The 25,290-nt window shown below is 47.5% G+C and overlaps 1 protein-coding gene across 2 annotated transcripts; it reads right to left on the bottom strand.

Annotated features, from left to right (window-relative positions):
* Positions 1-42: 42 nt before the first annotated feature.
* Positions 43-25,290, bottom strand: DRC2 (dynein regulatory complex subunit 2). Of its 2 annotated transcripts, XM_076074438.1 has the most exons (12): positions 25,184-25,290; positions 23,278-23,330; positions 22,299-22,421; positions 21,692-21,859; positions 20,459-20,535; positions 9,488-9,580; positions 8,158-8,296; positions 7,279-7,476; positions 5,792-6,010; positions 4,937-5,089; positions 2,117-2,449; positions 43-1,934 (listed from the first exon to the last, which is right to left on the bottom strand). In XM_076074438.1, the coding sequence occupies exons 3-11, from the start codon at positions 22,419-22,421 to the stop codon at positions 2,156-2,158; spliced, it is 1,464 nt and encodes a 487-aa protein (XP_075930553.1). In that variant the 5' UTR covers positions 23,278-23,330; positions 25,184-25,290; the 3' UTR covers positions 43-1,934; positions 2,117-2,155. The 2 variants fall into 2 exon arrangements, with proteins under 2 accessions (XP_075930553.1, XP_032828225.2); XM_032972334.2 differs by having other exon boundaries at positions 43-2,449.

Here is a 25,290-nt window from a genome sequence, read left to right as displayed (position 1 = left end):
AAAGTGTGCAAAGAAGCAAGAATAATCGGATTACACTGACAGTCAGGAAGCAGAACATATGGGTTTATTGATGATAATAGATTGTTATGCTTGCAATGTAAGTATTGAAATCATGTGCGTGAGATATTATGTACAATTTACTCAAATTATATACAAATATGTCCTTCAAGGGAAGGGAATTTACTGACGCTCTCAACTATGCTCTCAATTAACTGCACTCTCAACCCCTAGCCCACTCAGCTGCACTCTCAACCCCTAGCCCATTCAGCTGCACTTTCAACCCCTAGCCCACTCAGCTGCACTCTCAACCCCTAGCCCACTCAGCTGCACTCTCAACCCCTAGCCCACTCAGCTGCACTCTCAACCCCTAGCCAACTCAGCTGCACTCTCAACCCCTAGCCCACTCAGCTGCACTCTCAACCCCTAGCCCACTCAGCTGCACTCTCAACCCCTAGCCAACTCAGCTGCACTCTCAACCCCTAGCCAACTCAGCTGCACTCTCAACCCCGAGCCCACTCAGCTGCACTCTCAACCCCTAGCCGACTCAGCTGCACTCTCAACCCCTAGCCCACTCAGCTGCACTCTCAACCCCTAGCCCACTCAGCTGCACACTCAACCCCTAGCCAACTCAGCTGCACTCTCAACCCCTAGCCGACTCAGCTGCACTCTCAACCCCTAGCCCACTCAGTTGCACTCTCAACCCCTAGCCAACTCAGCTGCACTCTCAACCCCTAGCCAACTCAGCTGCACTCTCAACCCCTAGCCCACTCAGCTGCACTCTCAACCCCTAGCCCACTCAGTTGCACTCTCAACCCCTAGCCCACTCAGCTGCACTCTCAACCCCTAGCCCACTCAGCTGCACTCTCAACCCCTAGCCCACTCAGCTGCACACTCAACCCCTAGCCAACTCAGCTGCACTCTCAACCCCTAGCCCACTCAGCTGCACTCTCAACCCCTAGCCCACTCAGCTGCACTCTCAACCCCTAGCCCACTCAGCTGCACTCTCAACCCCTAGCCCACTCAGCTGCACTCTCAACCCCTAGCCAACTCAGCTGCACTCTCAACCCCGAGCCCAAGCGTCGAGAAGATTTTCTTTCTTGAGGGCCGAATGGGACTTACAACTATCCTTGGTGGGCTACAAATTATTTGACACAAAATGTTTACTTTATGCATCGATTGTGTACTCAGATCCACAAGACAACAGGTGACTGAGCATGCTCAAGTTACAAATACAGTGTTGACAGGGTTGAAAATATTCCTCTTTAATACCCGATTAGTCTGGCAGAGATGCCTGCAGTGATGGATAAATATTGTTTGCAGACCGTTTCGAAGCAGGATGCCTCATGTAACCATGAGCCATATGAAACTAAGTCACAGGTTGTATCCATACTCTTTGGTTCTTTCGGTAAAATAAAGTTGATCAAATCACGACGTTTCGGAAGCAACACAAGCCTCCGTCATCAGGTGGGATAGTCACAGCAAGAAGTAATCAAATCACGACGTTTCGCATCTCCTGCTGTGACTATCCCACCTGATGACGGAGGCTTGTGTTGCTTCCGAAACGTCGTGATTTGATTAACTTTATTTTTTATTGTCACCTACGTGACTTTACCGAAAGAACCAAAGGGTATGGATCATTGCAGTCACGAAAACTTCAAATCTAGATTGTATCCAGCTGGTGGGCCTTAGATTCCCCATCCCTGCCTTTAGGACCACATATGTATGTTGAACTTGTTTTGCACCACGCGTAGCCAACCGTGCTAATCGGAGGTGTGGTTTAAAGTGTACATCATGTGACGGAGATTTGCAATATATTGGGCCGTGAGGTGACCATCGGATAGCAACTTAGCGAATTGGTCACTCACCGGTCTGTAAACTTTTGTAGTGTCAACTGCTTGTATGCTTGGATTGTCTCTGGCTACTCCATTTTTCTCCTTCATATAAACAAGGAAACAAAGAAAATCCTAAAAATTATACTCAGTGTTACAGATGGATAAAGAAATATCATTTGTATAGTTATTATTTAAAGGTTAGTATTAGAAATACACTTGAAAATGGTATTTGTCTTGCCGATCTCAGTGCGGCAAAGTCATGCTTCACCCACACTCCTTCCTACCGCGCAAAAACTCCCATCACGCGCCAGCGCGCCCATCGCTCAGGACGGCACGAGGTGCTTCACGACGTGCGCCGCTTCGATGACGACCATGTGGCTGGGCCGTCGCACGCGCGCGTCACCGACGGGCACAATCGGGGTGGCGGCAGTGGCGGTGGCGAGGGCTGGCGCATCTCCTCCGAGCGACAGTCCCTCCAGGTAGAGCTGCAGCGCACGGCGCAGGCGCCCGTTCTCCCGCTGCAGGGCATCGCGCTCGTGCTCCAGAGCCAGCTGCTCCAGCAGCACCTTGTTGTAGCGGCACCAGAAGCGCTCCATCGAGCTGTACCGCGCTGCGACCTGCGGCAGCGAGACCACCCCATGCATTGCATGAATAAAAAGGTCCGGTCAAAACGTACGTAGAATTTTATACACCCGTAATAGTTTAGCGATAAGTTTGTAATCTGCTTTTATTACACCAAAATGTTTCTTATTTAATCAAAACAACACTGCTTTGCTCTCATGTGCACAAGAAGGCTGTTGGGCGAAGCACAACACAATTTTGCACGGAGCATATATCGCTGGAATCCAGAGCCAGGCCTCGGACTACTGTGATTTTTTAAATCTTTGGCTGCTCTTGTTGTGTGCTGTGCCAGGTTGTGATGCACGCACAGACCATGCCTCAACACATTGGCATGGAGCATTCGCCTGCAGCGCCCAGGATAACATTCTCAATATCATAGTTGTAGGCCTCCTCTGCCTATTAAATTGGACGTGCACTATACTATTTTAGAGTACAGCGCTCTTTGATGCATTATTGTTAAATCATTATTTGCTGTATGGTACAGCTGTAGCAGAATGCCACCCCTGTGTTCAAACCGACTGTACTCCACTTCCTGTTTTTAATTGCACTCACCTGCTGGGCTGTAAAGTGTTTAATAGGGCCATACATAACTTCCTTCTATTTATCTGTAAGACAGTCAGGGTCCCACTGTTTAACCATTCTACAAACGTTGTAATTGCACCTGATATATGTTGTATGTATGGGTGTATGTAATATGCGTGTATGTATTGTTATTGCGGGTGTATTGGGTATTTAGAGTTGAGCACAGCATACAAGTTACATTACTTTGAAGTCACTCCCATATATTTTAATAACAACGGGGAAGCGTTACTATAGCTGCATAACGGAGAACCTGGTCATAATGTTTTTTTTTCTCATGAAGAAGTTTCCAACTTGTGACATTCCGGGACACACAGCTTTGGTAGATTTCTGTAAGAAGGGAGAAATTAGCTCTTTGGGTTGTGTTTCCTTCGGGGCCCGATGAACATCTTGACGAAAGTGTTGAAACGCTTTGCGTTGGTAAAATGTTGCTAAATAACTGTATGAAAATACATTTTTGGTTAAGCCTGAATGATCCGATCAGGAAGACCAGCACGAGGCAGACGAAGGCAGCCAGGTATTCTCTCCGTATAGGCCAGTGTTCTTCACTAATTTTCAGAGGGGGGGGGGGGGGGGGGGCTACTTTCGCCTATACAACATCATAGGTGTGAGGGCCGCCACACATTTGAAACCTTTGGGGTTTGACAGCACGATGATGATGGGGTGTCAGGGGGCCGCCAGTGGCCGCAGTGGGCCTTGCAATGAATAACACAGTTTCATTCTAGATTTGAAGCCCTTTCGTGACTGCAAGGATTTATATTCTTTGGTTTTATTCAGTAAAGTCACGTAGGTAAATTAAAACAAAATAAAAGAAAATCACGACGTTTCGGAGGCAACACAAGCTTCCGTCTTCAGGTGGAAAAGTCAACGCAGAATATCTGTGTCAGGAGCACAATTCAGAGACCGGGATTATATACAGGTTAAGGGAGGGGGGAGGAGTCAGTAAGGGGGCGTGAGTGGGTGGTAGGGCCAGGCTACGCATCCTGTTGAAATAATGCTGCGGGTAACACCCACTTCTTGAAGCTCACATCAAAGAGCCCCTGATGCTAGCTCACATACAGGTTAAGGAAGGGGGGAGGAGTCAGTAAGGGGGTGTGAGTGGGTGGGAGGGCCGGGCTACGCATCCTGTTGATAGAACGCTGCGGGTAACACCCACTTCTCAAAGCTCACATCAAAGAGCCCCCGATGCGAGCTCACGCACAGGTTAAGGGAGGGGGGAGGAGTCAGTAAGGGGGCGTGATGTGAGCCCTTTGATGTGAGCTCGCATCGGGGAGCCCTTTGATGTGAGCTTTGAGAAGTGGGTGTTACCCACAGCATTCTTTCAACAGGATGCGTAGCCCGGCCCTACCACCCACTCACGCCCCCTTACTGACTCCTCCCCCCTCCCTAAACCTGTATATAATCCCCGTCTCTGAATTGTGCTCCTGACACAGGTATTCTGCGTTGACTTTTCCACCTGAAGACGGAAGCTTGTGTTGCCTCCGAAACGTCGTGATTTTCTTTTATTTTGTTTTAATTTACCTACGTGACTTTACCGAATAAAACCAAAGAATATGAACACAGTTTCATTTATTAGGTATAGCCCTGATTTAAAGCTTTCGTGACTGCAGGGATTCATATTCTTGGTTCTTTCGGTAAAGTCACGTAGAAGGGAAACAATAAAATAATAAAATATATTTTTTAAAAATATAAAAAAACAATACAATTATCACACCTGATGATGATTGCTTGTGTTGCAGTCGAAACGTCGTGAGAATTTTATTTTTTTATATTATTATTTTATTGTCTCACTTCTACGTGACTTTACCGAAAGAACCAAGAATAGGTATAGCCCTGTGAGCCATGCGGCTCTTGAACACCGGCATAGAGGGATGCTCGATGGCACGTGGTTGGCCGTGCAGTACCTGCGAGAGCTGCTGGGTGGGCGTCTGGGCCAGCTGGGTGTCCACGTCGCGCTGCTCCTCAGGGGTCAGGGCGCTGGGCGGGAAGGGCAGCACCTTCTCTTGCTCGGTCTCCATACGCCGGCAAATCTCCCCCATCTTCAGTACCTGCTCAGCCTGCATCGAGATATCATGAATCGGCCACCTGTGCGAGCCTCCTCAAGCTCGGAAACCTGACTCTAGGGAACGGGAGGCGCACGAGTCACCACTGGACTCAGAGACGCATCGACAAAGACGATCTGGAGTTTGATTCTCGAACATGACCAACATCGGTGACAAGTAACTAAACTCGTCATGGACACCCGAGTTTTGCACTTAGTCTTAAGTGAGTACCTGGTGCGGTGTGTAAACATCATCACTGGGTAGTCAAAGGCGGATGGGAGTGATGTTGGCCACAAAACCCTCTCAGCTTTAGTAGGTGTTTATTAACGGCACCTGCCCCGACAGCCTATATGGCTACACGAGAGATTATTTGTCCGAGTGCATGCGCGTTGCTGTACATGTCTATTTGAGTGAGTATTTGGAGGCAGTCACCCTGCAACAACAGCAGAGGGCAGAGGAGCGACGCTCACAGCAAAGAGCGGAGCACCAGGCGGCTAAACCACAGAAAAATGGCACTGATGGTGCCAGTCATCTCAGTCAGTCAACCCATGGCATTTGGGTCTGTCCTGTGACCTCCTGCCAACGAGCCTTCGACACTTCACGTGGTCTCAAAGTGCGTACAGCCTGGCACAAGCGCCGCGGTGACATCACTGCCACTTGGTGGTGAACGGTAGTCGTCGCTGTGCTTGTTGTTGTGCATGAGTGTGCAGTGCCTGCCTTCCGCAGCACCGTGTTGAGGACGGCGTTGGTTCGGTGGCTGTGCTCGGCCAGGACTGCGAGGCGCTTGCGCTCCCGCGAGCGCTGCTCCCCCAGCGCCCCCTTGCCCTGCAGGGCGTGCAGCCGCGCCGCCGCTCGCTCCTCGCGCAGACGCTGGTTCCGCTCCTCGCACTCGCGCGCCAGCGCCGATGTGCGTGCGCGCACGGACGCCATCGAGTCCTAGGCCAGCATGCGCGGCACGAGCAACGGAACGGGCGCATGAACACAGTGAAAACAGCCGCACGGTTCAGAGTCCGAAAGGAGTATCAAGGGAATGCGTACAACACCAGGTCAGTGACAAGATGAGGATCAGAGGATTCAGTCGACTTTGAATATTAAATGAATCAGTGCAACACCAGCCATATGCTGATATTGATATAGACTGAATAACAAGGGAAACTATTTTACATAAATATAAATCACTGTCACGGAATTACTAATTATGTGGATGTTCGAAGAGGATTAAAAGTGGAAATTTGGTACAAACAAACTTACATATCTTTGCATTTAGACCCCTAGAAATTACAGCTCATAGTCTCGTTGCTTTAATCTACAGATGAAGGCCAGCCTAAAGTTCTGTATTGCTTTAGGTTAAGTGATGGACCCCTAAAATATACACAATCGACATTATCAGTGAACGAAGTCATTATCCTCCTAATGAGTTTGACATGAAAGCCAGCAAGTTAAGCCCACTACTGGTTATTTGTGCAACATACCTTTGTAGAATATTGGAAAGTGTAAAATCTAAACACTATGTTAAGGTAGTTGGCTATGACGGTTTACACAAATTCACTGGATGCCAAAGGCTACCTGTAGCGTTATTTTATTGCAAGTATTATCGTCTGCTGTAACGTGTATTGCAAAAGCCTTGTGGCAATGATCCATTATACATGAAGGAGGGAACTGTTTGTCACGGGCCGACTGCTGCTGGTCCAGAACGCGGCCACCAGGATACTCACGCGAACCTCATACCGTGAGCACATTTCCCCTATAATAACATCTCTGCTTTGGCTTCCAGTTAAATTTTGGGTACAATTTAAAGTATTGATGCTCATATACAAGGCCTTAAATGGTCTCACACAATTTTACATTCAACAACTGATACGCCTGCATGTACCGTCACGACCTCTCTGATCCGCTGATTAACATCTGCTCCATGTGCCGAGAACTCGACCCTGCACCTGGGGTGAGCGAGCCTTGGCACGCGCAGCGCCAAGACCACAGAATGCCCTCCGACCAGTGGTTAGATAGGTGAGCTCGCACGCCCAGTTTAAATCTTCTCTAAAGACTCACCTTTTTCACCTGCAGACCTACACTTCCCATGTATGACCAGAGGACTTTGGACTTTGTAGTATTTATATTTCTTAACTTCGATCATGGCACACTGAGATCCCTGGATGAATTGCGCCTGATAAATGTAAATTATTACGAGTATTATTCATGTGCACCTGTAGACGCTGCAACCTGCGCGCCTGAGCTTCAATCTCACGAGCACTCTTCTCGTCGCGTGTCTTCAGGGCATCGAAGGCGATGCGCCGCTCCTCCGTGGCATCCGTGTACTGCTGCAGCGCCACCTGGAACTGGCGCCACAGGGCCTCCACAGCACCTTCCAGCTGTACGCGCAACGCCTGCTTCTCCTCGAGAACCTGCACCAACGCCAGGCCAAAGATCGACAACGGACCGTGATACGTCCGCCAGCACGCAATCAACACAGCACCCAGTGAACAATGAACCCAGCAATCAACTCATCAACACAAGACCTTGGTACTATGACCAGCACACAATCCAAAACTCGGTGGATAATCAATCAAATATAAGCACCCAGTGGTTTAACACAGTAGCAAATTAACCCATTCAACCTAAAACCCAAACCAACCCAGTACCCAGGAACTGATACATTATGAATAGGAACACCCAATTAACCAAGCACTCAATAAAATCATAAATCAATTCATTACCCAAACAACTCAGTACGAAGTCAACCAAATACCCAATAAACTCACCACCCAATTCAATTAACTCAGCATTCAAGTTTTAGAGTCAAATACCCAATAAACCCAGGTGCATATGTACAACCATTCTGTCTATCCACTGTTGGATGAGGACTTTTCCATGCACCATACTTAGCACCAAATCATCCCAGTATCCAGATACAGCCGATTCATATTTTTGAAAAACGATTATCCTTTTATGTGAAAAGGGTGAACTTCGGGGCTGATTTAGCCACTGGTTTGGATTTAAAGCAGAAGTACGGCTCAGTTTCCACCGCAGCTGTTTCTGCACCTCGGGCTATAACTGCACTGCGTGTGTGAGTGAATCAAACCCACGTCGTTCTTGATCTCATCCATTGAGCTGTGGAACTCTTGCAGTGCCTCTTTCTCCTTCTCTGCAAAATTCTCCTCCATTGCGAACAGGATGTCCTTGATGTCCGATATCTCGTGGGCGTGCTGCTGAACAATGAGCTCCCTGCAGCACACGGCACGTGCACACGTGCTCACCACTGCGCATGCTGATACCACGTGCCGCTGCTGCTGCCACTCACACAGCCAACCACTGACACCTCACTCACGAACACCGCATGCTGACACAGCCAACCACTGACACCTCACTCACTAACACCACATGCTAAGACAGACAACCACTGACTCCTCACTCACGAACACCACATGCTGACACAGCCAACCACTGACACCTCACTCACTAACACCACATGCTGACACAGCCAACCACTGACACCTCACTCACTAACACCACATGCTGACACAGCCAACCACTGACACCTCACTCACTAACACCACATGCTGACACACCCAACCACTGACACCTCAATCACTAACACCACATGCTGACACAGCCAACCACTGACACCTCACTCACTAACACCACATGCTGACACAGCCAACCACTGACACCTCACTCACTAACACCGCATGCTGACACAGCCAACCACTGACACCTCACTCACTAACACCACATGCTAAGACAGACAACTACTGACACCCAAGTCATTGAAAATGCATTCACTGGCACCTGTATCTGAAATTAAACTCAATGGGACAATAATTACTGACACCACTCTCTGAAATGGCTATTATTGACACCACCACCACTGTCACTAACACTTACTGACACTACTACTCACTGGAATACCGACACTTTTAGTTTTAAATCCTATCCCACTCCACTTGTGGCCCTGTCCGCTACAGTAGGTGTAAACAAGCCTTCTATATGACAAATCCCAGACAATATTAGACTTCTGAATGTTCAGACCAATGTTTGTCACCATCACACCATCATTATCGTCGCCATATCAATGATAAGAGGTGGAGGTTAGCGCTTGTCTCAGAGCTCCCTGTGTGGGTTTAGTTTTTGGTTCTTTCGGTAAAGTCACGTAGTTAGAAAAAAAAAATCACGACGTTTCGATCGCAACACAAGCAATTGTCATCAGGTGGGACAACCACAGCAAGAAGCAATTGCTTTGGTTGTCCCACCTGATGACGATTGCTTGTGTGGCGATTGAAACGTTGTGATTTGTTTTATTTTGTTTATTTCTAACTATGTGACTTTACCAAAAGAACCAAAGAGTATGGATCCCTGAAGTCAAGAAAGCTTCAAATCAAGATTGGGTTTAGTTTGTTTCCCCATAGCCCCACTCACCTCTCACTGTCAAACTCATCCTTGAGGGCAGACACCTCCAGCTGGTATTCTTCCCTGAGACGTTTCACACGCGCTGCTTGCAAACCCAGCAACCTGTATTCCGAGCGAGAGCAGACAGCACAGCATCCACTTTACCCTGCTGCATGCACCGAATCCACTAAACCATCAACCATCCGACTAGCTCAATGAGTAAGATAGCATCCACTTACCCCAATGCACCACACAGCATCCATCTACCCCAATAAACCATGCAGCATTCACCTACCCCAATGATCCACACACAGTACCTACTGCGAATGGGAGAAATGCAAATTGATTCCATTTGGTTTCGGCACTTTTATCAGATTGCCAATTGTGAATCTGTGGAACCAAATCCACCGCATGATTTGTGCAGCCTTTGTCTGCTGGTACATGTGGTGCGTATGTGACAGCACTTCCCACCAAAGTGAGGTGTAATGCCTGCATATTGGTGAGACAAGTATGATCTTTTTCAGTCGGAAAGGTTAGCGAGAGAGGGCAGTGAGTTAGGTGAGAGAGGGTCGTGAATTAACATTACACACATTACACAACATTATACGATTCATAATCTTTGGTTCTTTCGGTAAAGTCACGTAGATAGAAAATACAAGTAAGTAATGCAATAATGCAATTATATAATTAAATAATGTGGGCTTTTTATTATTTTATTTACTTTTATTTTTCTATCTACGTGACTTTACCGAAAGAACCAAAGAATATTAATTGGTGCAGTCACGAAAGTTTTAAGTCAAAATTATATGATACAGTCACTCAACATTTTACTAGACCACTACAGAACATTAAACAATGCAATCAATCGTCATCAAAACATTAACTAAAATAACCACACCACGCATTAATCTATGTCAATATATCACATCACACTAACCTACCTAATGAACCACACAGCCCGTAACTTGCAGGGTGCTGATATTCCAGCAGCCTGTACACTTCAAATAGCTAAAGCGCCAGCTCAAAAGAAACACAGCTCACCACTTAACTACAACACAACACAGCACCACCTCAGCTATAGCAGAACGCAGCATCACCTCAACCATGACACAGCAGCACTTCGAGTACAACACAGCACCACCTCAACCACAAGATATCACAGCACCACCTCAACCACAACACAGCACCACCTCAACCACAACACAGCACCACCTCAACCACGACACAGCACCACCTCAACCACAACACAGCACCACCACAACAACACCACAGCACCACTACAACAACACCACAGCACCACCTCAACCACGACACAGCACCACCTCAACCACAACACAGCACCACCTCAACCACAACACAGCACCACTACAACAACACCACAGCACCACCTCAACCACAACACAGCACCACCTCAACCACAACACAGCACCACTACAACAACACCACAGCACCACCTCAACCACAACACAGCACCACCTCAACCACGACACAGCACCACCTCAACCACAACAAAGCACCACCACAACAACACCACAGCACCACTACAACAACACCACAGCACCACCTCAACCACGACACAGCACCACCTCAACCACAACACAGCACCACCTCAACCACAACACAACACCACTACAACAACACCACAGCACCACCTCAACCACAACACAGCACCACCTCAACCACGACACAGCACCACCTCAACCACGACACAGTACCACCTCAACCACGACACAGTACCACTACAACAACACCACAGCACCACCTCAACCACAACACAGCACCACCTCAACCACGACACAGCACCACATCAACCACGACACAGCACCACCTCAACCACAACACCACTACAGCACCACCTCAACCACAACACTGCACCACCACAACACAGCACCACAACAACAACACCACAGCACCACCTCAACCACAGTACACCACAGCACCACTACAACAAGACCACAGCACCAACTCAACCACAACTACAACACCACAGCACCACCTCAACCACAACACAGCACCACCTCAACCATAACACAGCACCACTGCAACAACAACACCACAACACCACTACAACAACAACACAGCATCACCTCAACTACAGAGCAACACAGCATCACCTCAACTACAGAGCAACACAGCACCATCTCAACTACAGAGCAACACAGCATCACCACAACTACAGAGAAACACAGCATCACCTCAACTACAGATCAACACAGCACCACCTCAACAACAACACAGCAGCACCTCAACCACAGTATATCACAGCACCATCTCAACCACGACATAGCACCACTACAACAACACCACAGCAGCACCTCAACCACAACACAGCACCACCTCAACCATAACACAGCACCACTACAACAACACCACAACACCACTACAACAACAACACAGCACTACCTCAACTACAGAGAAACACAGCACCATCTCAACTACAGAGAAACACAGCACCACCTCAACTACAGAGCAACACAGCACCACCTCAACTACAGAACAACACAGCACCACCACAACTACAGGGAAACACAGCACCACCTCAACTACAGAGCAACACAGCATCACCATAACTACAGAGCAACACAGCATTACCTCAACTACAGATCAACACAGCACCACCTCAACAACAACACAGCACCACTACAACAACACCACAGCACCACCTCAACCACAACTACAACACCACAGCACCACTTCAACCACAACACAGCACCACCTCAACCATAACACAGCACCACTACAACAACAACACAGCATCACCTCAACTACAGAGCAACACTTCAACTACAGAGAAACACAGCACCATCTCAACTACAGAGCAACACAGCATCACCTAAACTACAGAGCAACACAGCATCACCTCAACTACAGAGAAACACAGCACCATCTCAACTACAGAGAAACACAGCACCATCTCAACTACAGAGAAACACAGCACCACCTCAACTACAGAGCAACACAGCACCACCTCAACTACAGAACAACACAGCATCACCTCAACTACAGAACAACACAGCATCACCACAACTAGAGAGAAACACAGCACCACCTCAACCACAGTATACCACAGCACCACCTCAACCACAGTATACCACAGCACCACCTCAACCACAGTATACCACAGCACCACCTTAACCACGACATAGCACCACTACAACAACACCACAGCAGCACCTCAACCTCAACACAGCACCACTACAACAACACCACAGCAGCACCTCAACCACAAAATAGCACCACCTCAACCACAACACAGCACCACCTCAACCACAACACAGTACCACTACAACAACACCACAGCAGCACCTCAACCACAACATAGCACCACTACAACAACACCACAGCACCACCTCAACCACAAAATAGCACCACCTCAACCACAACACAGCACCACCTCAACCACGACACAGCACCACCTCAACCACAACACAGCACCACTACAACAACACCACAGCACCACCTCAACCACGACACAGCACCACCTCAACCACAACACAGCACCACCTCAACCACAACACAGCACCACTACAACAACACCACAGCACCACCTCAACCACAACACAGCACCACCTCAACCACGACACAGCACCACCTCAACCACGACACAGCACCACCTCAACCACAACACAGCACCACCACAACAACACCACTACAACAACACCACAGCACCACCTCAACCACAACACAGCACCACCACAACCACAACACAGCACCACTACAACAAGACCACAGCACCACCTCAACAACAACACAGCACCACAACAACAACACAGCACCACAACAACAACACAGCACGACAACAACAACACCACAGCACCACCTCAACCACAACTACAACACCACAGCACCACTACAACAACAACACAGCACCACTACAACAAGACCACAGCACCAACTCAACCACAACTACAACACCACAGCACCACCTCAACCACAACACAGCACCACCTCAACCATAACACAGCACCACTACAACAACAACACCACAACACCACTACAACAACAACACAGCATCACCTCAACTACAGAGCAACATAGCATCACCAAAAATACAGAGCAACACAGCACCACTTCAACTACAGAGCAACACAGCATCACCTCAACTACAGAACAACAAAGCACCACCACAACTACAGATCAACACAGTATCACCACAACTACAGAGCAACACAGCACCACCTCAACTACAGAGAAACACAGCACCACCTAAACTACAGAGCAACACAGCACCACCTCAACTACAGATCAACACAGCACCACCTCAACTACAGAGCAACACAGCACCAGGTCATCTACAGAGAAACACAGCACCACCTCAACTACAGATCAACACAGCACCACTTCAACTACAGAACAACACAGCACCAGGTCATCTACAGAGCAACACAGCACCACCTCAACTACAGAACAACACAGCATCACCTCAACTACAGAACAACACAGCATCACCACAACTACAGAGAAACACAGCTCCACCTCAACCACAGTATACCACAGCACCACCTCAACCACAGTATACCACAGCACCACCTCAACCACAGTATACCACAGCACCACCTTAACCACGACATAGCACCACTACAACAACACCACAGCAGCACCTCAACCTCAACACAGCACCACTACAACAACACCACAGCAGCACCTCAACCACAAAATAGCACCACCTCAACCACAACACAGCACCAGCTCAACCACGACACAGCACCACCTCAACCACAACACAGCACCACTACAACAACACCACAGCACCACCTCAACCACAAAATAGCACCACCTCAACCACAACACAGCACCACCTCAACCACGACACAGCACCACCTCAACCACAACACAGCACCACCACAACAACACCACAGCACCACTACAACAACACCACAGCACCACCTCAACCACGACACAGCACCACCTCAACCACAACACAGCACCACCTCAACCACAACACAGCACCACTACAACAACACCACAGCACCACCTCAACCACAACACAGCACCACCTCAACCACGACACAGCACCACCTCAACCACGACACAGCACCACCTCAACCACGACACAGCACCACCTCAACCACAACACAGCACCACCACAACAACACCACTACAACAACACCACAGCACCATCTCAACCACAACACAGCACCACCACAACCACAACACAGCACCACTACAACAAGACCACAGCACCACCTCAACAACAACACAGCACCACAACAACAACACAGCACCACAACAACAACACAGCACGACAACAACAACACCACAGCACCACCTCAACCACAACTACAACACCACAGCACCACTACAACAACAACACAGCACCACTACAACAAGACCACAGCACCAACTCAACCACAACTACAACACCACAGCACCACCTCAACCACAACACAGCACCACCTCAACCATAACACAGCACCACTACAACAACAACACCACAACACCACTACAACAACAACACAGCATCACCTCAACTACAGAGCAACATAGCATCACCAAAAATACAGAGCAACACAGCACCACCTCAACTACAGAGCAACACAGCATCACCTCAACTACAGAACAACAAAGCACCACCACAACTACAGATCAACACAGTATCACCACAACTACAGAGCAACACAGCACCACCTCAACTACAGAGAAACACAGCACCACCTAAACTACAGAGCAACACAGCACCACCTCAACTACAGATCAACACAGCACCACCTCAACTACAGAGCAACACAGCACCAGGTCATCTACAGAGAAACACAGCACCACCTCAACTACAGATCAACACAGCACCACTTCAACTACAGAACAACACAGCACCAGGTCATCTACAGAGAAACACAGCACCACCTCAACTACAGAACAACACAGCATCACCTCAACTAAAGAACAACACAGCACCACCTCAACAACAACACAGCACCACCTCAACCACAGTATATCACAGCACCACCTCAACCACAGTACCACCACAGCACCACCTTAACCACGACATAGCACCACTACAACAACACCACAGCACCACCTCAACCACAACACAGCACCACTACAACAACACCACAGCACCACCTCAACCACAAAATAGCACCACCTCAACCACAACACAGCATCACCTCAACCACGACACAGCACCACCTCAACCACAACACAGCACCACCACAACCACAACACAGCACCACTACAACAAGACCACAGCACCACCTCAACAACAACACAGCACCACAACAACAACACAGCACCACAACAACAACACAGCACGACAACAACAACACCACAGCACCACCTCAACCACAACTACAACACCACAGCACCACTACAACAACAACACAGCACCACTACAACAAGACCACAGCACCAACTCAACCACAACTACAACACCACAGCACCACCTCAACCACAACACAGCACCACCTCAACCATAACACAGCACCACTACAACAACAACACCACAACACCACTACAACAACAACACAGCATCACCTCAACTACAGAGCAACATAGCATCACCAAAAATACAGAGCAACACAGCACCACCTCAACTACAGAGCAACACAGCATCACCTCAACTACAGAACAACAAAGCACCACCACAACTACAGATCAACACAGTATCACCACAACTACAGAGCAACACAGCACCACCTCAACTACAGAGAAACACAGCACCACCTAAACTACAGAGCAACACAGCACCACCTCAACTACAGATCAACACAGCACCACCTCAACTACAGAGCAACACAGCACCAGGTCATCTACAGAGAAACACAGCACCACCTCAACTACAGATCAACACAGCACCACTTCAACTACAGAACAACACAGCACCAGGTCATCTACAGAGAAACACAGCACCACCTCAACTACAGAACAACACAGCATCACCTCAACTACAGAACAACACAGCACCACCTCAACAACAACACAGCACCACCTCAACCACAGTATATCACAGCACCACCTCAACCACAGTACCACCACAGCACCACCTTAACCACGACATAGCACCACTACAACAACACCACAGCACCACCTCAACCACAACACAGCACCACTACAACAACACCACAGCACCACCTCAACCACAAAATAGCACCACCTCAACCACAACACAGCATCACCTCAACCACGACACAGCACCACCTCAACCACAACACAGCACCACCACAACAACACCACAGCACCACTACAACAACACCACAGCACCACCTCAACCACGACACAGCACCACCTCAACCACAACACAGCACCACCTCAACCACAACACAGCACCACTACAACAACACCACAGCACCACCTCAACCACAACACAGCACCACCTCAACCACGACACAGCACCACCTCAACCACAACACAGCACCACTACAACAACACCACAGCACCACCTCAACCACGACACAGCACCACCTCAACCACGACACAGCACCACCTCAACCACGACACAGCACCACCTCAACCACACCAGCACCACCACAACAACACCACTACAACAACACCACAGCACCACCTCAACCACAACACAGCACCACCACAACCACAACACAGCACGACAACAACAACACCACAGCACCACCTCAACCACAACACAGCACGACAACAACAACACCACAGCACCACCTCAACCACAACACAGCACGACAACAACAACAACACCACAGCACCACCTCAACCACAGTACACCACAGCACCACTACAACAACACCACAGCACCACCTCAACAACAACACAGCACCACTACAACAAGACCACAGCACCAACTCAACCACAACTACAACACCACAACACCACCTCAACCACAACACAGCACCACCTCAACCATAACACAGCACCACTACAACAACAACACCACAACACCACTACAACAACAACAACACAGCATCACCTCAACTACAGAGCAACACAGCATCACCAAAAATACAGAGAAACACAGCACCATCTCAACTACAGAGCAACACAGCACCACCTCAACTACAGAGAAACACAGCACCACCTCAAATACAGAGCAAGACAGCACCACCTCAACTATAGAGAAACACAGCACCACCTCAACTACAGAGAAACACAGCACCATCTCAACTACAGAGCAACACAGCACCACCTCAACTACAGAGCAACACAGCATCACCTCAACTACAGAACAACACAGCATCACCTCAACTACAGAAAAACACAACATCACCACAACTACAGAGAAACACAGCACCACCTCGACTACAGAGAAACACAGCACCACCTAAACTACAGAGCAACACAGCATCACCTCAACTACAGAACAACACAGCACCACCTCAACAACAACACAGCACCACTACAATAACACCACAGCACCACCTCAACCACAACTACAACACCACAGCACCACGTCAACCACAACACAGCACCACCTCAACCATAACACAGCACCACTACAACAACAACACAGCACCATCTCAACTACAGAGCAACACAGCACCACCTCAACTACAGAGCAACACAGCACCACCTCAACTACAGAGAAACACAGCACCACCTCAACTACAGAGAAACACAGCACCACCTCAACTACAGAGAAACACAGCACCACCTCAACTACAGAGCAACAGCACCACCTCAACTACAGAGCAACACAACATCAACTCAACTACAGAGAAACACAGCACCACCTCAACTACAGAGAAACACAGCACCATCTCAACTACAGAGCAACAGCACCACCTCAACTACAGAGCAACAGCACCACCTCAACTACAGAGCAACACAACATCAACTCAACTACAGAGAAACACAGCATCACCTCAACTACAGGACAAAGCCACATCAGCTACTGGAGAACACAGCACCACCTCAACTACAGAGAAACACAGCATCACCTAAACTACAGAGCAACACAGCATCACCACAACTACAGAGAAACACAGCACCACCTCAACTACAGAGAAACACAGCATCACCTCAACTACAGAGCAACACAGCACCACCTCAACTACAGAGAAACACAGCACCACCTCAACTACAGAGCAACACAGCATCACCTCAACTACAGAGAAACACAGCACCACCTCAACTACAGAAAAACACAGCACCACCTCAACTACAGAGAAACACAGCATCACCTCAACTACAGGACAAAGCCACATCAGCTACTGGAGAACACGGCACCACCTCAACTAGAGCAACACAGCATCACCTCAACTACAGCAGAAAACAATACTAACTCATCTACAGAAAAACAAAGCACTACCTCAACCAAAATACAGCATCAAATTAACCACAGCACAGCAGCACACGGACTACAGCACCACCTCAAACAACACAAACTCAACCACAAAAACACCACCTCAACCAAAATACAGAACTACCTCAACCACCACACAATACAGCATCACAACAACACAGGAGCAACCTGACCAAAGCACAACATGGCAACACCTTTACCACAACAAACAATCAGATGAAACACAGCACAATAATCCACCTCAATCACAACACCACAATGCAACACTTCAACTACAGGGCCGCATATGAACACTTTGTAAAAACAGCAACAACAATCACAGTTTGCCATTATGTGGCGGTGACATCACCACGGCACTTGTGCCAAGCTAGGTGCACCCACAGCAGAGTACAAGTGTTGTAATGGCACAACACAGCATTATCTCAACCACAACACAGCACAACACTTTAACGATATAATCATTCCACGATATAACGATATAATCATTCCAGCCACACAACACGGCAACACCACCTCAAACACAAAAAACACAAACCTCAACCAACACAAAGCAGAACCTCAACCAGCGCACAAGACCGCCACAATCACAACACAACACTACTTTGAAACTGCAACACAGCGGCATCTCAACCATGGCACTAACACCAGTTTAACCACACCACCTCAATCTCAACAACGTTTTAAACGACATCAACAACACAGCATTACCTTAACCACAACACAGCACACATCAACAAGTATTTACACTATGAGACTTCCTTTGCCAGTAGCAAGATATACTAATAGATTTTTACCCTTTTATCTGGCACAAAAACTGACACCTTGAAACAAGGGATCATGTTTGCAATAACCACAACACAAGCAGTCAAAATGCAAACAAAGAGACAACTCTGATAATTTACACTTTTGTTGTTCAGAGATGCTGCATAACTGGTTCTTGCATTTTGTTTCCATATCCATATTAATAATAATACGACAGTAATAACGGCATTTAGCTTGCGTGGTGGAAGATTTTTCCAAATGAGTGATTCATAAAGGCTTTAAACAGTTCTGTAGACAGTACTGTATATGTGTGTATATATACTAGCACTGCCCGGGATTTAACTTGCAATCACTCATTAATCATTACATAGAATTGTATGTATGTCGAACTTCTTTCGTACGGTACATAGCCAACCGCATTAATTGGAGGTACGAGAGATGGACAACAAAGCTAAGTTTGAGCAATGAAGTGCACGGCACATTGCATTAACATCGTCGTTTACAAATGGCGGGCTATTGGATATTCCAAGGTGTTTTGTCGAATTTCCGGGGAGAATTTTTTTCGTAAATTCGTAAAGGTGACAATTTTGCGGTGATGTCATCAGCAAGAGGAAATTTTTTTTTATTGTATTCAAGTTTCCCCTCGACATGCCATTTGGGAGATAGAGAGCGTGACAAGCGGTCAGACACTTGTGAATTATATATATTCATGTTTAAAATATAAACCACAGAGTAACAATGTACATTTGGAAGGCGCATTTCATCTGTACATCCCAATGCACTTGCCATGCATGCTCTTTTTTGTTAATCTATTTCACCCCACATACTGAAAATGTTGACAAAACTGCACCCTGCGCAGGACCATAAGGCATGGGGAGGCCTTCATCTAGCAATAGACAATGGTCACAGTTGATGATGATAAGTCTACCTAAGGCTTAGACATGGCCACTGACATGAACGGTCTATGTGACACCTCATGACATCGAGATGCCTGTAACCGGAGCGGCCGGGTGATGCAATGTCTCACTCGCCTCTGCACATTCTCCATGTGGCTTCGAAACGCCATGCAGTGCTGCTCTTCCGCCTCCTCCAGGTCCTTGGTGAGGCACTGCATGGACCGAGAGTAAACGGAGACTCTCTCTAGCGACGGCACTAGACAAACTCATTTCAAAGCGCTCACACACACAGGGGGAGATTGGCCACACAACCCCTACTTCAGAACAGGGACAAATTTTCAAGGAAAATATTACAATTACTTTAAAATCTACATAGCTGTTGTGCAGAGTTTATGTATATCACTGTGTTGAAAACTAATTTATTTAGAACTGCTTTTTGTGTGTAGTTTGTTGTCCATTCCCCGCACCTCAGGTTAACAAGGTTGGCTACGTAAGGTAAAAAAGAAGTTCAACATACGTACACACAAAAGAAACCCAAAAATCAAACGACTCATAGCTTGTCAATATATACTGTTAGATTTATGTCACGTGTTGTTATTCATTAGTTAGAAACTTCACAAGTGACAGAATAAATACATTTACTACCAAGTCCATTATAGCACTCTAACAAAGTCAATGAAAAGTCACTACCATATATTTGTTTGCCTTAATCTGCAATTTTATCCTAATTCAGCTGTCGGCATCATGTTCTTTTGCAGAGCAGTTCAAACCTTTCGTGTTTGGGTGGTTGACCCACAGAAGCAAATACCACAGAACTACCTCTGAATTCCCTTCAAGTGACCTCTGTGTCACACAGTAAGGAGACAGCAATTACCCACCCACTCTGCCACCACTGAGGGTAATGTTTGTTTTGTCGACAGTCAAATCATATATTTTGAATTCTCAGAGCTGGAAATTAGCCAAATTAAGTCCAAGTGCAGAGCCGAACTCAAGTAATTGTGTGTGTGTGCAGTTATTGATGACCGCATTGATACCAATAACTTACTCCACTTGAAAACCAAGTTTAATCAAAGGCAGTGGCCTGTATTTGAAACAAGGATCTCAGCCATGCCAGCACTCGTGCACTTTCGTCTGAGTCACCCAGCCACCTCACTCAGACATTTTAATGGCACAATGTCACTTAAGCTCAATGTAACGGTGTGCTTGAACCATAGCTTTAAAGCATTTTTTCCTCTCGTTAAAGCATTTTCAAGCTTACGTCAGACAGGACAGGGCACGCAAGCCAATGTAGATGTATACTCGGTGAGCGATGCTGGTTCCTATAACACAGACCCTCGGAGGCCAGCCCGCGTTGATAAGAACCCTTGCCTTGATAACACTGTCCTTTCGATCAACTACGCGCTCAAACGTCTGGCTCAGGATCTCGAGGTCGCGGCAAAGCTCCTGGCTCTTGGCCTGACGCATCATGGCGCGCCATTGCTGAGTCAGCTTGATAGAGTTGAGCCGTGTGTTGTTCTCCTCCTTGGCCAGCTTCTCCTGCACGGGCGAGCAAGCGACAAAACATTCGGAGTATTCGGTCGGGACATCTTTAATCAACTGCAGAATCTGAGTTTCTTAACAAGGCCCACAATAATTTAGGGCATAGTCCACTTAGGGAACAGTGCACATTCGGCTACCAGTTTGGGCACATTATTAGCATTAATCTTTATTGACATTTGTTTTAAAATATTAATTTAAAGCCTTGATAAATCTCAAATGGAAGGTTTAGCGAATTTCTTTGTACAGCCACTGGACTAGAAAGTGGCCAGGAAATGGATTATTAAATCTAATACGGAGCTGTGAGTGTTATCCCTTTGTATGCGTGGGCTTTCTCTGGATAATAGTTTCCTCCCGCGTGTCAAGCACTGGTAAGTGATACTCATTAATGATCAATCATCTCAGGGGGCTCAATGCAAACAAACACGCTTCTGCACACCTTAAGGTACTGCATTAGCATGTCCTCCTTTTTCTGACGGGAATCTTCCTCCGCCAGAAGCTTCTGTTGAGCTTGCAGCAGCTGCTCCTCCTCCGTCAAAAACTTTTTACGCTTACCCGGCATCTGTTCAAGATTCGCACAAGACACGTGGAAGTCTCGTAAACGTGCAGCGCATGCGAAAACAGTGACGCACGCGACGCAGGAGCGATGCGTCTGTCACACGCTCAAGTGACTTCACCTAGACACAGACTCTCGCGGCACATTATCCCTCCTATAAGCCTCCGTGGAAAAGACAAAACCTTGCTAAGGGTCCACATCATTGGAGAACACAGAGAGATGCAGGCTTTCTGGTGGCAGCATGCATCGCGAATGCAATGTAACATATCACATTCGGAAGCACACAATGTCACATATAGTCGGAAGACTATTATATTTCAACTGTGCTGTTCGCATTATACCATGCGACAAATACATTTCCATTTGAACCTCTCACAGTGAACAGGGCACCAGCATCTTGTGTCAGAGAAGAGCCCTGAGAGTTGATGTAAGTTAAAATATATTTTCGGAGTTAATTCAGTGGGCATCTTGATCAACACTGAGCACGCCTTGTATTTGTGACAAGGCTGAGGCCATCTGTTTGAGAGCCCAGCTATGAAGAAATATTGATCAGAAACATGGCCACCGGCGGGAAAATTTTAATAAAATATGAACAGTGCATGCTTCGGTGGACTTTCCCAGACCCATAATAGGAACACACGATTAGAAACATAATACTATTAAACAGCTTGGGCAGAACATAACGCAAGGAGGGAGGATGGTAGACATATGGAAATGGGGACAAAATAGGCAAAAGGGAGATTGCACACCAAGAGTGTGTCCACCATGAAGTGGTCACCCTCTTGGTCACCACCACCAACGATAACGATGTTAACCTCGTGGCAAATGAAACAAGTTAGCGGCAACACCAATCGACTATTACCTTGGGGTCTTCGGGTGTGTGACCGAGCAGTTGTGGGTAACGCCCGGGTAACGCTGGTGAAGAGAGGAATGAGTACAGAGGGTTAACATGTGTAAGCGGCATTGCAGGTAATTAGGTTAACAAGAGTAACCATTGCAACTCAAGGTAAAATGTAAAGAGGTTGATAATATATATTCTTGGTTCTTTCGATAAAGTCACGTTGAAGGGAAACAATAAAATAATAATATATAAAACAATATATATTATATATTGATAATAGTTGGAGGTTAGCGATGGTAATGGGGTAATGGTGGAACAATGGTAGAGTAGTTAACACAGGTAATGGGGTAACTGCAGGTTAAAGGGTAACATGAAGATGTTAACACTGTTGAAGAGATTAAAGAGGGTAATGCCGCGGTTACGGGATGACGCTGATAAATAAGTTAACCCATGTTCGCAGGGTAACGCCAGTAAAGGTTAACAAAAGTAGCGGGGTGTCATTGGTAGAGGTTATCCCATGTAACGGGGTAACGCTAGCAAATTAATAAACGCAGATAACGTAACGGGGCAGTGAAACGACGTTGAGGCCAGGAATGGGGTAACAGGGCTAACGCGGGTAGGGCCGAGGCGAAGAGACGACACGGGGTAAGGGGGTAACTTTGGTAGAGGAGGTCGCGCGGGTAACGCAAGTGAAGATGTTAACGGGTGGGAGAGGGCTAAGTGTGCGCGTTGAATTTCTTTCGCACCGTGCGCAGCCAACCGTGCTCGTCGGAGGTGCGGGTGACAATGAGTAACGCGTTGCACGAGTAACGCGTGACACGAGTAACGTGTTACACTGAGTAACGCGTTGCACGAGTAACGCGTGACACGAATAACGCGTTACAAGAGTAACGCGTTGCACGAGTAACGCGTTACACGAGTAACGCGAAGAACGCGGCAACTGTGTGGAACTTGTTTACGCGTTAACAGGAATAACGCGAGAAACACAGAGTAATACGGTGACAGGGGTAACGCGAGTAACGCAGGTTGACAGGGGTAACGCGAGTAACGCAGGTTAATAGGGGTAACGCAGATTGCCAGGGGTAACGAAGGTTGCCAGGGGTAACGAGAGTAACGCAGGTTAACAGTGGTAACGAGAGTAACGCAGGTTAACAGTGGTAACGAGAGTAACGCAGGTTAACAGTGGTAACGAGAGTAACGCAGGTTAACAGTGGTAACGAGAGTAACGCAGGTTAACAGTGGTAACGAGAGTAACGCAGGTTAACAGTGGTAACGAGAGTAACGCAGGTTAACAGTGGTAACGAGAGTAACGCAGGTTAACAGTGGTAACGAGAGTAACGCAGGTTAACAGTGGTAACGAGAGTAACGCAGGTTAACAGTGGTAACGCAGGTTAACAGTGGCAACGAGAGTAACGCAGGTTAACAGTGGTAACGAGAGTAACGCAGGTTAACAGTGGTAACGAGAGTAACGCAGGTTAACAGTGGTAACGAGAGTAACACAGGTTACAGTGGTAACGAGAGTAACGCAGGTTAACAGTGGTAACGAGAGTAACGCAGGTTAACAGTGGTAACGAGAGTAACGCAGGTTAACAGTGGTAACGAGAGTAACGCAGGTTAACAGTGGTAACGAGAGTAACGCAGGTTAACAGTGGTAACGAGAGTAACGCAGGTTAACAATGGTAACGAGAGTAACGCAGGTTAACAGTGGTAACGAGAGTAACGCAGGTTAACAGTGGTAACGAGAGTAACGCAGGTTAACAGTGGTAACGAGAGTAACGCAGGTTACCAGGGGTAACGAGAGTAACGCAGGTTAACAGTGGTAACGAGAGTAACGCAGGTTAACAGTGGTAACGAGAGTAACGCAGGTTAACAGTGGTAACGAGAGTAACGCAGGTTAACAGTGGTAACGAGGGTAACAAGGCCTCACCGCTGTATCCACCCTCGTTCGCCTGACGCTTAGGGCGTCCAACGTCTCCTAGCAACGCGAACTCTCGCGAGATCTCAGGGATCGCGTGGGGAGGGGGGCGGGGAGAG

The sequence above is a fragment of the Petromyzon marinus genome, chromosome 48, assembly GCF_048934315.1.
Source record: "Petromyzon marinus isolate PM22_M1 ecotype Great Lakes invasive population chromosome 48, UKy_Petmar_22M1.pri1.0, whole genome shotgun sequence".
Lineage (NCBI taxonomy): Eukaryota > Metazoa > Chordata > Hyperoartia > Petromyzontiformes > Petromyzontidae > Petromyzon > Petromyzon marinus.
Note: the sequence above shows the minus strand (reverse complement) of the source record. Positions and strands in the feature narration are given on the sequence as shown.

What these genes read in the sequence shown, in the direction of transcription:
- DRC2 (XM_032972334.2), bottom strand. Translation starts at nt 22,421, where the DNA reads ATGCCGGGTAAGCGTAAAAAGTTTTTGACGGAGGAGGAGCAGCTGCTG. An exon ending in GAAAGGACAGTGTTATCAAG is followed by an intron (nt 20,536 to 21,691) that starts GCAAGGGTTCTT and finishes CGGTCCATGCAG; the next exon opens with TGCCTCACCAAGGACCTGGA. An exon ending in GCAGGTTGCAGCGTCTACAG is followed by an intron (nt 6,011 to 7,278) that starts GTGCACATGAAT and finishes ATGCTGGCCTAG; the next exon opens with GACTCGATGGCGTCCGTGCG.